General features: G+C 45.2%; 1 protein-coding gene across 1 annotated transcript in view; it reads right to left on the bottom strand.

Moving 5' to 3' along the window:
* The window catches only part of GMPPB (GDP-mannose pyrophosphorylase B), a 249,043-nt gene that overhangs the window by 206,248 nt on the left and 25,792 nt on the right, over positions 1-17,003 (bottom strand). The window contains exon 3 of the mRNA XM_085625038.1: positions 4,174-4,254. Within this exon, the coding sequence (XP_085481164.1) occupies positions 4,174-4,254 (81 nt within the window). The remainder of the gene's footprint in view (positions 1-4,173; positions 4,255-17,003) is intronic.

Below are 17,003 nucleotides of genomic sequence, written 5' to 3'. Positions count from 1 at the left end.
GTTATAATTACCTCGAGCCGGCCGCTCGTTTCCTCTCTCTCTATTTGTACTCCCTGGGGCTTGACCAAGATTATTCCGCATTAGACGTTACAGCCAGGGACAATGTGGGTTTACTGTTAGGTCCAACAGGGTTACTCCCTGATGTACTTCCACTCATATTATTTGAGGATTGAGGTAGAATGGTAGTCTGAACAGGGGTAGGTATAGTAGTTATAGCAAAAATACCTGATGAAGAGGGTAAAATTGGGGCTTGTATAGGGGGATTAGGCAACACTTTATTAGTCACTATCTTGGTTCCCAGTTCATGTTCTATCTTCCCAAGTCTGTCTTCTAATTTACTAAGTCTATCTACGATAGCCAGAGTATAGGTCCTCATTATAGACTCTATGCTATCGATCAAGGCCCTGCTTGAAGGTTCCTGTAACGTCACCACCGTGGGGGGGCTGTCGGCGGTGGAGATGACAGGGTCGGTAAGGGGAGTTACACATGGATGCGTAGGTGATATAACTATCCTTCCTTTATCTGTTACTTTAACCCGTCCTCCCCTAGTACTGTCGTCCTTTTTAATGCCAAAATCTGCATGATTAATTTTCCTCTTTGGAAGGTCAGATTTTTTACGCCTTTTTGTCGGAGGAGGGCCATAGATTATAACTGGCGTGACTTTTTTTGCCCTACTTTTAACTACTTTAGTTTGTTTAGGGATAGGGGTAATTTGTGCTTTGGTTATAACAATAGATTTGGTTGTACTGGGAGTGGTAACAATGGTTGACAATTTACTAGTAGTACCTAAGGGTTCAAATACGCTCGTAGGTGTTCCCTCTCTAAATATTAGAGGGATGCTGTCCTGCGAGGGGGTACAGATATTTTCAGTAAGAGTTCCGTCCCCCGTAGAGCTAATTAACACTGGTGACACCGGGAATGGTCTATTCTTTAGGCTTTCAACCGACCGCCGTCGCTCAGCCCGAAGTTCTTCGAGGGTGGGGGTAGTTGGAGAATCCAAGAGAGTTTTCTTAAAGTAATTATCTAATTTCCCATTTATCAAACTCACCGGCTTCTCAGGGCCAGGCAACTCCGGGGTTAGTATTTCGATTGACATAATGATTGGTAATATAATGTACCCCCCAAGCACTTACACATTAGTCCTAGGCTGTTCAGTGATCGACCAGGGATTCTGGCCCAGTCCAGTCTCTGTGGGTCTCAGAGGGTCCGCCCTTAGTCCGGGCTTTGTCCCGGGTGATGTCCCGCACACGCGTCCCGCTGACGCGTAATGACTTCAGGTCTTATGCTGACTGTGGATAGAGGGGGCGGAGTCACGGGAAGAGGCGGCAGGTGTGCTCGATGGGACACGCACAGCCTGCTGGGCCTCGCAGTCCCGTCCTCCTGCACAGCAGCTCCCCACTCGATTTCCAATGCCCAACGGGTAGACAGCAGGCAAAACGGATCAAAGACTCCTCTGCGAGCGGCTCCCGCGAAGCGGGGGCCGCGAGGGGTTATCAGCGGTCAGCAGGTCAGCAGGGGGCGGAGTCACGGGAAGAGGCGGCAGGTGTGCTCGATGGGACACGCACAGCCTGCTGGGCCTCGCAGTCCCGTCCTCCTGCACAGCAGCTCCCCACTCGATTTCCAATGCCCAACGGGTAGACAGCAGGCAAAACGGATCAAAGACTCCTCTGCGAGCGGCAATTCAGCACTCAAAGCATCTTGATTGTGGTGAGCACCAGAGGAATTCAGGAAAATTGAGCCTTCTGATTAATCTCCTCTTCTTTTTATAGTGGCCCAGAAAGAAGATTTATGTTTGGGTCAACATATGTTTGTGAAAGTATGTTTTCCACAATTAGACTGTTGAAGAGTAACCTCAGAATCACGCTCACAGACTTGCATCTGGATCAGCTCTTGAGGCTCGCAGTTTCAGATATCGTAGCAGATTACAGGATACTAACAGGAGACATGAAGTGTAAAATAAGATCCTAGTAGATCTGTCTTTAACTTACCCATTTGTTGGAATCAGTTAAACCTGTGCTGCATTGGGCCTGCGCTAAATAGCGGGTTAATGAGGATTATCATGTAATGACTCTTAAGATTGCTATGGTGGGATAATAAAAATGTAAGGTAAAATGTCAATAAAATGCATTTTTTTTTTTAAACGTGCATATCTCTGAAAGGTAATTTCGTTGTTTGAAAAGCTCCTCCTTGCAACTACAAAGCTACATCTTCTTTTGAAATACAGCATAGTCTAGTAATGTTTTGAAAAGGTGGTGATTTTCCTTTTACTCTAGTAGCCCCCCCCCCCCCCACCCGCAGGGCCCATCGGTGCGAACCTCAGCCACAAACCAGACTTTACAATTGGCCCCTGAGAAAAGGTTTGCAAATACCCATGGCTTAGACAATATGATGACAGAAAGTTTGCATAGAAACCAGAGTAGGCAAGAAAGGCAATAAGTTGGTTCCAATTAAAAAAAAAACACTCTTACTCTCCTGCACCCCTTATCCTTACTTATCCAAGACCAACAAGTGTGAACTGGAAGCAAGGGACATATGGCTGCTTTACAAACCTTTCTAAAAGAGAACTGGAAGCTCAAAGCGGTACAGAAGGGGTACGAGATTAGAGTAACTCAAAACAACATTGAAAATGGCAACAGAAATAAAATATAAGTAAAGGAAAGGGAATATTGGTCTGATCTAAGGCAGCCTAGCTCATTAGGAGAATGGCAACACAGCAGCAATGGGTAGAAACAAATAAAAGTCTGCAAAATAGAGTGACAATATCCTACACAAGCATAACCAATAATGAAATAACTAGAAAACGTCATCTCATCAAATAATTTACAAAAAGAAAATCTTGCAATAAAATAAAACTGTCAGGGTTGTGATACCCACTGATGGCAACAAGCACCAACAAGAATTAAGTGAAACATGGGTTATATGCAGAAGTGCTACAACTGACATAAATACAAGGGTACACAAAAGGATAGTCACAGTGGAAATCATTCACAATGTATCAACAAACCCTGCCTATTTTATACTGCTGTGCCTCTAAAATGCTACTCTGAAAACTCTTTGACTTCGCAAAGGAAGTTTGCAACATTCCCCCTACTTGCATATTCAGGCAACACCTTAGCACTGGGTACATTTCAACTATTCTTCATTGTTCATCAAACACTAGACAAGAAAGCCCATAATACCTTTTTCAATTATTTTCATTGTTACAATCCATCTAAAGTGTCTCTCTTTAGAACTATGTCTTTGCTTCTGGTTGAAGCTGCTTTGTATTTATGTCAGTTATATATCAATGGGGTAACTCGATAGACCACTGGACTCGGGTAAATAATGGTGCACAAAAGGATAGTCACAGTGGAAATCATCCACAATGTATCAACAGCCAATAATTGGTAAATGGAAAAAGAATATGACAACACCAAAAAAAAAAAAATTATATCCTACAGTAAATGATTGTAATTTAATCGGTTGTCAATAGATCAATGATTCACAAGATAAACTGTATTTTGCATTCTACAGTTTTGAGAAGACAGCTGCAAATAACGTGAGGTAACAAGTGGTGAAATTGGGATCAGTGCAAGAGGTTGTGCAGTGGGAAGGTGGTGCATGTATATACATCAACATACAATGGTAGGGAACCTAACCAACCAGATTTCTTGGCACAAACAATAAATGCAAAATCATAGACAACTGATGCAGTTAATTATTCACTGTCATCCAGGTATGATGTGAAAGAGAGAAAAAGTCGACGTTTCGACCCCTAAGGGAACCAGCAAACTGAGCGTCTTGGAGGCGGTACACCTGTATCTAAGTAGCAAAACCATAAAAACATTGCAATGCCGGTTCAGACCATTATTCTTAAGACCGAATGTCCTGCAAAGGAATAGCCACACTGTCAACTACATTTCTTGATTATACTAGCTGCTCTTGCATTTCTTTAGTGCATACCTCTGGGGTTCCCTTTGTGTATCATACAGATATAAACACATCACCACTTCTGTTCAATCCTTTCACCTTGTTTTCCAATTGAAATTTCAAATAAGTAGCATTTTGTTTTCAATAATTAACCAAAGTGGTTTGGGATGTGTCAGGAGACTTTATAGATGATGTTTTATGCAGTTTAATAAATTAATGGGCTGAAGAAAAAACAATAGTCAGTCAAGGGAAACAAACTCTTACCCTTTGTTCCTGTTCCTTCATTTCCTTCTCCAACATCTCAGACATATAACTGACTGCCAGGATCACATGAGTCACACCCGCCTGTAGAAAGAAGAAAAAGGCAAGGTTGTTAGTGACGAGCCTGGTTCCTCTCTGTGCCTACAGCTAAACATTCACTAGCGATTTACAACAGTTAGAATGGCATATTAAAATGCATACTCTACGAGTTTACAAATTGATTTTAGTATTTGCTTAAAGTGAAAATGTACATGAAGCCTGCAGAGTTCCCATCATGCACTTAAGTGTCTTGTTAAAGTATTGTATTGTAATTGCATTTATATAGTGCTTACTACCCCTGACGAGGCGTCGAAGAGCTTTTTCGGCAAGTAGCACGCTACTCCGGTACCCATTGAGGATTAGTGGTGAATTAGTATAGTGAAATATGAAAGTCATTTTAAGTGGTGGATAGGTTAGTCACTTATTTGGATTCGGAAGGATAGAGGAGGAGAAAAGGTTTGTATTTATATAGTGCTTGTTATCCCTGATGGGGTGTTCAAGCGCTTTTTTTGGCGAGTAGCCCGCTACTCCAGAAACCCATAAAAGATTAGTGGAAAATTAGTATGGTGAAATATGAAAGTAATTTGAGTGGTGGATATTAGTCAGTTATTTTGAGTGAGAAGAATAGAAGAGGGATAGAAGGGGAAAGAAAGTTTGCATTCATATAGCACTTGTTACCCCAGATGGGTGTTGAAGCGCTTTTCTGGCGAGTAGCACGCTACTCCGGAACCCATAAGGATTAGTGTTGAATTAGTATAGTGAAACATGAAAGTAATTTGAGTGGTGGATATGATAGTCAGTTATTTGGATTGAGAAGGGTTGGAGGGGTAGAAGCGAAAAAGGTTTGCATTTATATAGTGCTTGTAACCCTGATGGGGTGTTGAAATGCTTTATTGGGGAGTAGCACGCTACTCTGGAACCCATAAAGGAGTAGTGGTGAATTAGTATAGTGGAATTTGGGAAGTGTACATGTTAGTCTGTTATCTTGATTGAAAAGGATAGTGGAGGGATAGAAGAGTGAAGGATTTGGATAATTTATTTATTTATTTTTGAGGTCATAGCAGTAGTAGGAGGCTTTCAGATGAGTAAAAATGGGGTTTGGAGCACAACTAGACATGATCACGAAACTGCTATCTGACACCTGAGACTGGTGGGTGCTGTTACTCGCTAGGGACTTGAAGGACGTAGGGTAGAATAGAGCTATGGAAAGCCCTAGGCACATTTCCAGAAACACCAGTTTAAATATGTCCAATTCAATTACTTGCACATGACGTACTAGACCCCCCACCAACTACAGGCTATGTATGGAGGTGAACCCCGTGCCTGTCCGAGATGCGAGGAACCAGATGTTGGGTTTACACATAGGACGTTGAACAGGCCAGAGTTGCAAGATTACTGGGACGCTGCAATTGCCTTGTACACAGTAATTTGCCTTTGCGGACTATTCCCATGGCCCAAGGCACGCAAGATAGGCACTAGATTCATGGACCTTGCATTGATCCTAGCGAAACGGCCCATAGTCCAGAAGTGGATGACCAAAGCGAGCCCCACACTCAATGGCTGGGAAAGGGCAGAAGAGAGGGCCCCAATTAGGGAAGATGCCCAGGGAATCGGGCCCCGTCCGTTAGCAATGCTTTGGGCGGAGATACTTAGAGCCTGAGACACCAGACACACTACCTCACCAGATACCATGATGAACACACAGTCAACCGAGGACGCTATAGAATCCCGTAGATGAGTGGTCTTTACAAGGTGAGAGGAGGCCTGCTTGAGTCGACAGAATGTAATTTTACACCCACCCCCCCCCCCCCCCCGAACTACTCCCACCGGCAAGACACTATACTGTTGTTAGACATCCTGCTACGTTTTTCTTTGTCACCAACCCCTCTATGCCCGCAGGACGACTTTGCATTTCATTTTTTTGTATTGTATTCTCATTCGATCATAACGGTTTCATATGTTTTATCACTATGATAGCTGTCAACAACATGTATGTATCCACAGTCAAGAATCTTGGATGACCAGAATGCTATGGAGCAGCTAAGAATAAGGATATATGCATAAGTTCCGTCACAGACTACAGCCGGTAAAGTCTATTTTTATATGTAATCTGAAGTTCTGCTTACGTTCTAAGTGAGTAGAAGATGGTCCTTGGGCACTTGTTAACCCCAGTTGACATTAAGCCGAATGAATACCGGTATTATGTTTGTAGTAATGAGGCTCATCCGTGAAGACTATACCCACTGTGTATTGGGGTGGAAGCGCCTGCTCTTTCTTGTATAATTGGATTGTAATACTTAAATTCCAATAAAAACCTGTTAAAAAAAAATGGGGTTTGGAGGGGAAGAGTCAGAGGGAAGAGTTTAGAAGGGTTTGTTTTGGGGGGATCGGTATAGTAAAAGAGGTATCAGATGATGCAAGGAGGGGTAGAGTTGGGGAGAGTCTAACAAGGGTTATTTTGGGGATCATAGTAGTGGTATGGGGTTTGGGATAAATGAGTAGTGGATGTAGAGGATATATTGATAGATGTATAGGCTGAGAAATAGGGTAGTGCATTGGAAAGAGCAGTAGAAAGAAGTTTGAGATGAGTCAAAGTTGGGCTAGAATATATGTTGAGAGAAGTATAGGCTGAGAAATAGGGTAGTGCGTTGGAAAATGCTAAATTAGAAAAAAGTGATAAATCTATAGATCCATAAGTACATTGGAAGTATATAGATGCATAAAGGAGGTAAGTATATATAGATTAAAGTGTTCCACCAACCCAATGGTCGGTATGCAGAACGCCATGGAGAAGTGGAAGGCCTCCTCAGCTTGTTCCCCGATTCTCTCTCATGTATAAGATTAATTTTGTACCCCTATCAGAAATATCCTTCCTGGGGAACTCAACGAGTGAAACAATCCATAGGAGCACCTTCACAACTAACCTATCATTTGTGCTTCTCAGAGGTATTTCCTAAAGGGTCCTTAGTGGCATGGTTCACCACAACCAAGATATACTTGTTGCTTGATGCAAAATGGAGTAGGGGGCACAAAGGGACCAATTTCTTAATGCATATCTGCCCAAACTGCACACTTACTACAGGTAATGACACAAACAACACTGTTAAGCAAAACAAAATGTGGCAAGGCTCTTATGCGCAAATAATTTTTGTGGTCCCCACAATCAGGTGAAAACGAATTATATTGTGTGCTCCAAGGAAGAGGGCACCCACTCATACCCCCAGAAAAAGGACCAGAAAACCGGTCCTACAACAACAGAAGCAAATATCCTGAGCACAACACCATGTGTATCATAAAATCAATGTCTAACCAGTCTTCTTTCCAATTCCGATGATTTTATTCTTGAAGTATGATAAAATCTTCTCCAGATCGCACAATAGCCCAGATCGCACAATAGCCAACACGTGTTTCGTCAGATCTGATGCCTACGCATCTCTGACTTCATCAGGGTTAAGAGATATCCCAAATCCATATGTCAATTCCAATGTGCTCCAGACGTCAAATACTTGTATTAAATTAATATGTAATTGTAAATTTTCTTAAGTCCTCTATCCTAGGTAAAATATAACCATAATAGGTCTTTTCTGACCAGAGCAGCGAAGAGTACTCCCCACTCGTTACACCAGCGTCTTACCTACTGTAGTCTTGCCTCCTGATTCACCACTCACTTGAAAAGCCGATCAAGCTCTATATACCCACTCTGTGTCCTGATGCATTGGCACCTAGTAGAACAGAGGATCCACCCAGTCTGGGATTCTTTTTGATGCCCAAGTGTCCCATTTACACACCTTATGAGCGAGTTACAACAGTAGTGGAACCTCTAGCCTCTATGCACTGGACCGTCCCTAGGTATGGGTACTCACAAAGTTTCTGTTGGGGGCCAAAATTATAGTGAGGTTTGTGTCCGAGGGCCGCACCGGTAGGGGTGGGGTCAGTGGGGACGTGGCTAGAGTAAAACAAAATCCAACCTGTTTCAACACATTAGACAAAGCTGTATTTCAAAATCAGATGTAACTACAAAGAGCACATTTTGATAATATATTTTTATTAGCAGACAATAGCAATCTTAAGAGGCACTGCATAGCTTCATAGACTCTTTGACCCCAATTCCATCAGTGTCTCTCTCTCCCTCCCTCTCCCTCTCCCTCTCTTTCTCCCTCTCCCTCTCCCTCTCCCTCTCTCTCTCCCTCCCTCCCTCCCTCCCATGCAAGGTCCGTGGGCCGCCAAGGAAGGCCTGCCGGGCCATACTATAAGTACCACGGCGACTAGAGGGACAAGTACTTTATAGTTAACTCCTAGCTTAGGATTCAAGGGCTCACTGTACACCAGTCTGTCGCTCCAGCCTATTTGTTGCCTTCAGACCACTCCTTTACAGATCTGTGCCTGTGCTTCATCTCCCAAATGCCATAAATGGAGGGCACTTGTGCTTAGTCCTCCAGGAGCAGTGACTTCAACACATGGGTGCCTGATCCTCTCACTACCCTTCTGCAGTCCTTGCAAATGGCGAATGGACACAGTCTCCTCCTGAGACTGATGTGCAGCCCATGCCCTATAAAGCACATCTGGCATGGTCAAAGAAATGCAAGCATCTAGCCCTAGAACTAACCCGGGTGCAGTGAGGTCATTAATTAAAAGGCATCCAGGAAACTGTTTATCCTTTTCCTTCTATACGTTAATCTTGACACTATAGACCTCAACCCGGACAACCGAATACTCCACATCATCTCCACTGGTCGCTAGACCTGCGCTACTGGCACCAGGAAGATTTTCTTTAGGTTTGAGACATCACAGTCTTGTAAGCACCGGTATTCCTCAGGATAGGAAAACATCTCTTGGTGTTTGGGTTAATCTGCTTTAGAACATATGGGTCTGTCTCCTAGATGTCCACTGCTACTACATTAAGTGGTAGAGGGCCCAATTTGGTCCCCTTCCTGACAACAATATGCTGCCCCTCAGGCACATAGCTAGTAGAGTATCCTTAGCAGGGTAATCAATTAAAATGCCTTTCTTGTGTCATTTTGGGCATGGAGGAAATATTTTCCCTCCTTTTGTTCCGTCTAGGAATCCTGTTGCCTTTCTGCTTTTCACCAAGCCTGGACCCATGGGAATGGCTTGAGTTCTTCCCTTCCCAATTGGAACCAGTCTGCTGGGAGTTCTTATCCCCCTTTGACTTAGAACTATGGTGCGCCACCTCCTTGTTGAATATAGTTAGTTAACTACATGACTTTCAACACTGCAGTTTTCTCTGGAGTCTTTTAATTCAAGTGAGACAGGTACTGGCAAAGTGGGATAGAGCACTTTTTGATTCACTCTCTCACTATCAATCAGTTAAGAGCAAGAAAATCCTGAACATATATCCCCCTCATTCTAATCATGCAACACCTTTAAATCTAGGTTTCAAAGGAAAAAAATTGGCTCTCTTATCCTGCAATCACTGAGAGCACTAGGCAAGCCTCAGCCAACACGTCTAGTAAGAGCTTCTTTTTATTGCTCATAATTCATACTATCAGTCACATGGCATTTTCTCAATGACAGTTAGCCCTTCTATAGGCAAACGACTCAAAAGAGCTGCTGCTTTGGAGACTTCATTCAATCCCTCTGCCTTACAAGCAGTCTCTAAACTCACAAACCAATCAAAAACATCCAAGTCTATCACTTATATATGCACAAGCTCTTTTGAACCTTGGCAGGAAGTTCCTCAGAGCAGAAGGGGAATTCCTTTTCCAGAGCCAGCCGTTTCAGCTGAAATCCTTTTCTAAGGCTGCACACTCTCTTCCCAATACCCCTTTCTTTGCTATTCTTCTTCCTTATCTCAATCCTCCCCTTCGCTTCATTTTTCACTTTCTTTTACTTAACACGGAGTGCGGTGTTCTTGACGCAGGCCCCGTGCTCAGTTTTAAAGTAAAAAAAAATAATTAAACAGAGCGCAGAGTCTCTAAAGCGGGCGCCGCTCTCATTAAAGCAAAAAGCATACAAGTTAGAGCGCATAGCGCTGCAGATATCATTGGCCCCATCAGTATCCATTATCAAAATAGTTCTCACCCACCAGATAAAGCCCACCGTGTAACAAGCTAAGTAAAAGGTCCAGTCCTTATGGGCGTTAACAAATGGAGACAAGGCGGTACCGAGGCGGGACTAACAAGCCTCCTAATCGATCAAAAACCAGCATTTTCGAAGGACAATGACACAAAGCCAATGACAAATATGGGCGTAGAGTGGACGAGGCTTCCACAGCATACCCTACTACAGCATGCCTCGCAGAGCGAGCAGTGCATGCCCGCTACCGCTAGGCTCAACCTAAAAAACATGTGGGAAGGGGGTCCCTTCAAATACCACCAGTAAGTCCCACACGGCGGGACTGCTGAGAGGTCGTCAGAGGCCCTGCCCCCTGTGGCCACCAATCTACAAACGCACCTCCTGGCGCACTACTAGTTAGGGGATGAACTGCCCTTGGATGCGGGGGATCGTTGGGGCCAAGAAGCCCTCGTTACCACTAGTAATTCCCACACAACAGGATTGCTGAGAGCTAATCAGAGGCCCTGTCCCCTTTATTCACCTACTACAGACCCATACAGCCACTCACAGACCCATACAGCCACTCACACATCCACTCTCAGACCCATACAGGCACTCATACACCCATTCACAGACCCATACAGCCACTCACACACCCTCTCTAAAAGTTTCAGGTTACAGTTAGGAAATACATTTTTTCTTTTAAATTCACTGAAAAAAACAAATGATACAGGGATGTTATAGTTACGAAATACAATTTAAAAACACATACAAATTCATGGATTATAAAAAAAAAGTTCTGCACTGATTATAATATGTTCCCTAAAGTAACTATTAACTTGTGCCCCTGCCTGCAGTCAAGTCCCTGTGCCCAACCACCTGTTGCTGCACATGGCTAGTTATATCATGTAACAATATATATGGTGACATTTTAAGCTAGGCAAATCTGCTGGCTTTGTCAAAGCCTCAGAATAGGGGCTGGGCCTATTGGCTTTGACAAGGGTTCAACACATCAACATATATGAAGCAGACCTATTGGATTTGTCATAAAGTCGTCAATAACCAAATGCATATTTAATAAATTCAAACATTGCAATGTTTTATAAAAACGACTGTCATAAAATACTTTCAAAGCATTTAAAAAAAAAAACAACAACATGTCGGAGTGTTTTTTTAAACATTTTTCAGGGCACAAAGTGCAGACACGGAACCAGCCGCTGGAGGTACCTGCTCCAGCTGAAGAGCATACAGCTCCAGCTCGGAGTGCTTTTCAAATTTATGGTAAGCTCTCGGGGGGAGGGGGGGGGGGGATTTAGTGAATCCAGGGGTCTGCTGGACTTCTTGAAGCCCTCACAAAATTTAAAAAATGTTTGGTTGTGCCCCTGCTCCTTCTAGGGGCACCACCAGCGAGAAAATATATACTTTAAAAAAAATCCCTTTGACATGATTGCGTGCTCCTTTCCAGAGCAGTGAAAAATAAATGAGCAACTCCTAACTCTCATTTAGTATTTATTTATTTATTTTGGGTGTAAAGGTACCCACCCAGGGCACCTTAGGCATGGCGACCTGTTGGGGAGTTACAATACCACGCGACCTCTGCCGGTCCTCCAGCCACTATGGTGGCATTAGCAGACTAGTTTTTTAATAAGTGGGTGCCCCAGTGCCCACCTGGGGTACCCATGACAACTCTACTCATCGGGTGCCTCAGGCAGAACCTTAATGCCCCCGCGGGCTCCCTAGCCACCACCCTGGTTTGGGTCAAGGCATTTTTGGTAATTTATTTTAAGTGGGTGCCCAACAGGGGCACCCACATGCAGCTAAACATCAGACCTGCTAACTTACTGAAACAATCAGTGTAGAGGGTTGTGGCCGTGTGAGGGGAGGGTCTTGTGCGAATAACTGGTCTGTGAGAGGCACTTCTGCCCAGCTACACCCTCAATTGCCCCCTACTTCAGAGGTTGCTGCCGTTGATGTCCAGGGGTGTTTCACACTCCTTAGTGGACAATGGCTACTGAGAGCCTTCAAAAACTGCTGAAAAGCTATTTTCCCTCCCACCGTGAGAATTACAGCTCTTCACCGGGTGACCAGTTGAGGGGAGCCATTATCGTGTGACCCATGGTGGCACCATGTGAGAAGCAGCCGCTGGAGGAGACCCAAGGCCATGCTGCCCCACCCAGCATCCATTGTGGTGTTGGCAGGAGCCGGCTCACTAACTTAATTACATTATAAAAATGTATGCCCCAGGGGATGGGGTTACCCGGGCCCTCATGAAGGCTCTGGGAGGGAGTCTATATGCCCCTTCCCCCGAGGAAAAAACAACAACATTGTGACACCCTCTCTAAGCCCTGGCCCACCCCGGAGGTGGTATGGTGTAGAGTGGAGTGGCACAGAGTAGTGTGGAATGGTGCAGCCTGGAGTGGTGTAGCGTAAAGTATAATGTCAAGGCGTAGAGTGGTGTAACGTAAAGTAGAGTGGAGGGGCGTATAGTGGGGAGTGGCGTATAGTGGGGAGTGGCGTATAGTGGGGAGTGGCGTATAGTGGGGAGTGGCGTATAGTGGGGAGTGGCGTATAGTGGAGTGGCGTATAGTGGAGTGGCGTATAGTGGAGTGGCATAGAATAGAAGTGGCATAGAGTGGAGTTGCATGAAGTGGCGTAGAGTGGAGTTGCATGAAGTGGCGTAGAGTAAAGAGCACAGTGGCACAGAGTTAAGTAGAGAAGAGTGGCATGTAATGGAGTAAAGTGGAGTAGAGTGATGAAAAGTAGAGTAGTACAGTTGTGGGTGTAAGTAACTAAAGAGTCGATTGAGACAACAAAAAGGGTGAAAGTAACAAATGGAAAGCCATATGCCAATGTTAAAAGTAGTAAAGCACATTTTATGTTGAGGAACAATACTGAAAAAAAGATGAGGAAGAACACATGTACTTGAAAGGAAAGGAAGTGTATGGGAGCTAAGCAATCAAAAGATTGCAAATACGAATAAAAACAATAAATGGTATGCTGTGAGTGGGTTGTAAGCTTACTGAATAGTAAATATGTCCATCTCGCAGCAAAGCAAATGTGCTGTGTAGGCGAGACCTAAAAAGGTGGGAGACTGCTGTGTGTATTAAATCAGGGTCGCAAATCCTCTGCAGAGCTGATAAAAATAATAATGTTTTCGGCTAAGGGGGAGCAGGAGGCGGGGCAATCCCTCTAGTACCCTCCCACCAGGAAAGTGGAGTGGCATAGAGTACAGCAGCACAGAGTAGTACGGCACAGAGTAGACTGGAGTGGTGTAGAGTAGACTGGAGCGGAGTAGAGTGGAATGGAGTGGAATAGAGTATAGTGGCATAGAGTAGAGTATAGTATAGTAGCACAGAGTGGAGTTGTGTAAAGTTGAGAGGTGTACAGTGGCGCGGCGTGGAGTGGGACAGAGTGGAGTGGGGCAGAGTGGAGTGGGGGCAGAGTGGAGTGGGGGCAGAGTGGAGTGGGGGCAGAGTGGAGTGGGGGCAGAGTGGAGTGGGGGCAGAGTGGAGAGGAGTGGCGTTGAGCAGAAAGTCAGAGTGGAGTTCTAAGGAGTGAAATGAAGTGGCTTGAGTGCAGCAGAGTGGTAACAATCAATGGTATGCAGTGGGTGGGTGGTAAGCTCACTGAATAGTAAACAATACCTCTCAAAGCACAACACGCTGTGTAGGCAAGCCCTAAAAAGTGGGATTTGTTTATGGTTTTTTTAATCTACACTGCAGATCCTCCACAGAACAGAATTTTTAAAAGGTTGTTATCGGGCCAGAAGAGGGGCAGGGCAGGAGGATCCTTCTGGGACCCCCACCAGGTCTAGGTGGTCTGCAGCAGCATGGGTCGGGAAGGCAGGTCTGCTCCCAGCCAGCCTGAGATTTAAACATGCTCCCACCGGATGGGAGCAGACTTCTGTTCCCCTGCCGGCACTCCTGTGGGTAGGGAAAACAGATATTGCTACAGCCCGCAGGGAGCAAGCATGAACATCTACTCCCTGCGGACAGGAATAATGCCAGCTCCCGCAGCATGTGGGGAGCTGTCTAGGGCTGTGGCGGCCCTGGGGCTCCCCCAGCTTTCAGTTTGTGGGTGCCCCAGGTGGGCACCATGGGCCCTCACCTCTGGACTGGGGGGGGGGGGGGGGAATAGGGTCCCTACCCCCTTAATTATTAAATTTGGTTCTGGGGGATAAGGTTCAAGGAAGGGGGTGCCTCTGCTTTATAGCATTTGGACCAGTGTGAAGAACTACTAGGTCCCAATAAGGCTTGGGGAGGGTGGCAGCACCCCCCACCACCCTTAATAATAGAATTCGGGCCTGGGGGTTGGGTCCCCCTAATTATACCCTTTTGGGGCCACAGAACAAGCAGGGGTTACTGGGCTCCAACCCTTGTGATTGTGGGCTTTTACCACTGCTTACCCAGGTCGTCACATACTAGGGCACTGAAACCTGAACACTAAGAACCACCTCTTAGAACATGGTCTTCGTGGTAGCAAGACCAGCAAGCAGTCCATTGCTTTTCAGTGAGGTGGTGTTGGGGGATAAGAGGCTCAGGGCACAGTCACAAAATAGCATGCATTGACTTTCCAATCCATGCTTAACTTTTATAAAAGAGATGTAGTTTATTATACAAAAACAAATTACTACTCAAAGGAATATGCCCATGGGTACAGGGCTCCAGGTCAGATATAACACGGTATCTAGGCAGAAATGTTTCCTACTTAGAATAATCTCCTTGTAGGCTCAATGTGATTAATGTAAGCAGACTTCTGTCTCAGGAGGCCTGCACATCGGTCCTTCAATGCCTCAGTAGCTGGCACACCCACAGAAGCTCTTCTTAAAGCCAACAAAGTCAATATGTTTGTTGAGTACAAGTTTGAAGGTGCAGGAGTTACCTGAGTGAAGCAGAAGAGAGGTCCCCGGTGCAAAACCTTCACTCCACAGTGAGTTTGCGATGGTCCGACCTTCTTGCAAGGCTGTTCGTGAGCTCCACGCCTACTGTGACAGGTCAACGGGTGCAGCTGCACGATCCAGTAGAGGGAAATAGGCCCAAAGCAAAGGCCCCCTTACAAAAAATGAATAGCCCACTGTCCGGTGCCGTTGATTATTCAGTATCCTCCGCTTGCCAGCAGAGTCCGCACAGGACATCGGGTGCCGGGCACAGTCTTTGGAAGCCATGGATGCGGTCATGTTCCATCCAGTTGCTTAGTAGGTCCAGCACGCTGGTTTAAGATTAAGCATCAATTGGAGGGCAAAGAGAAGCAATCCAGCACTTGGGTCAATACACTGCTGGGCAGTCCCTTTCAATCAGGAATAGCGACTCGGCTCCTCTGTGATGTCTCTTCCGGCAGAGGTGTCTTCCGCTCCCATATCTTAGCAGGTCAGAGAGGATCTCGTAAAGTGATAGTCCCACAGTTTCTTGCAGACTTTCTAGGTGATTAACCCTCGCTTTTGGGAGTCTGTCTGTAAGACAATTACATTTTGCTGGCCCTCATCTCTTTGATAAGCAAGATATTTGGAACCAAGTGGGAAAGTTTAAATCCCACTTTTATAGTCATGTTGCACCCAGGGAATGTTAATTCCACTGATAGAGTTCTGGTCCAAAACAGTTCCCTCTTAGAGTACCTCACATCTGCGTAGCAGACACAATCTTTGCTTCAGGTGATGTTTTTCACAGCAGGTAGTGACAAGAGTCTCAAAGTGGAGCACCCAGTACATGAGCACAAACATGTGTGAATATATTGCAGCTGAAAGCCATCAGCATTTGCTTAGGGAGTAGCAACTCTGGAAGAGACAAAATGATAGGCATTGCTTAGATGATACCTCCTACAAAACAAAGTAGACCACTGTATCTAATCCGGAGAACCACCGGTTGGGTTTCAATTTCGAAGAAACTCAGTTGTTGGAGTGGTTGTTGGCCTCTCCTTTGCACCATGTTCTCCCCAGCGCTCTGTTGAAGGTAGAAGTGTGGTGCTGGCAGAAATACTTGCATAGGAGGTAAAATGGCTCCACCCCAGTCTCCCTCTCTAGGCACCTCCCCTTTGCCGGCAGTTGAGAGGTGTACTAAGTATAGCCCTGGGCTGCAGCTGGGTACAGGACTTCGGGAGATATGACAGCAGAGGACAAACTATGCAACTTCGTGGACCTGACAAAGGGAGGCACACAAGACCCGACGCAGTTTCTCCTATATTCTGCGTTGAGAGGGGTAGCAGGGAAATTATGAAGTGTGGACAAACTGCAACCTTACAAATAGCGCAGATGTCTGGGATACATTAGAAGTGAGTACACAAAATGCACGGTACCTCCTCCCCAAACCCCACCCGCCCCCAGACAGGATAGCTAAAATATACTCGGGAGGAAGGGAAACATGCCTCAGATATACGCAGGTCAAACAGATTTCCTGCATATGGCGTGGCTTTTCCCTGTAATAGCGTTCTATTGGCAAAAAGTAATCTCCTGTATTTCTGATATCACTGCATCCATATTGCCCTGCGATCCAGTTTTCTGCCTTCTACATTCCTGAGTAGTAATGAAGCAGACGATATTATTCCAGCCAGATTAATGCCCACTCTATTTGACACACTATGTCCTACGATCGTAAAACTCGTTAATCTGTCCCTGAGCACAGGATCTGTCCCCAGAGAATGGAAACGTGCACTAGTCAGGCCTATCAGGAAAAATACCACCACTGCTTGGACCGAACTATCCAACCTAAGGCCAATTTCACTGTTACCTTTTCTGGGAAAACTTACAGAAAAGTATGTTAACAGACTCCTTTCCAGCTTTATTGAAA

This window comes from Triturus cristatus, chromosome 9, assembly GCF_964204655.1.
Source record: "Triturus cristatus chromosome 9, aTriCri1.1, whole genome shotgun sequence".
Classification (NCBI taxonomy): domain Eukaryota; kingdom Metazoa; phylum Chordata; class Amphibia; order Caudata; family Salamandridae; genus Triturus; species Triturus cristatus.
The sequence above is the reverse complement of the archived record's forward strand: the minus strand, read 5'-3'. Positions and strand labels throughout refer to the sequence as shown.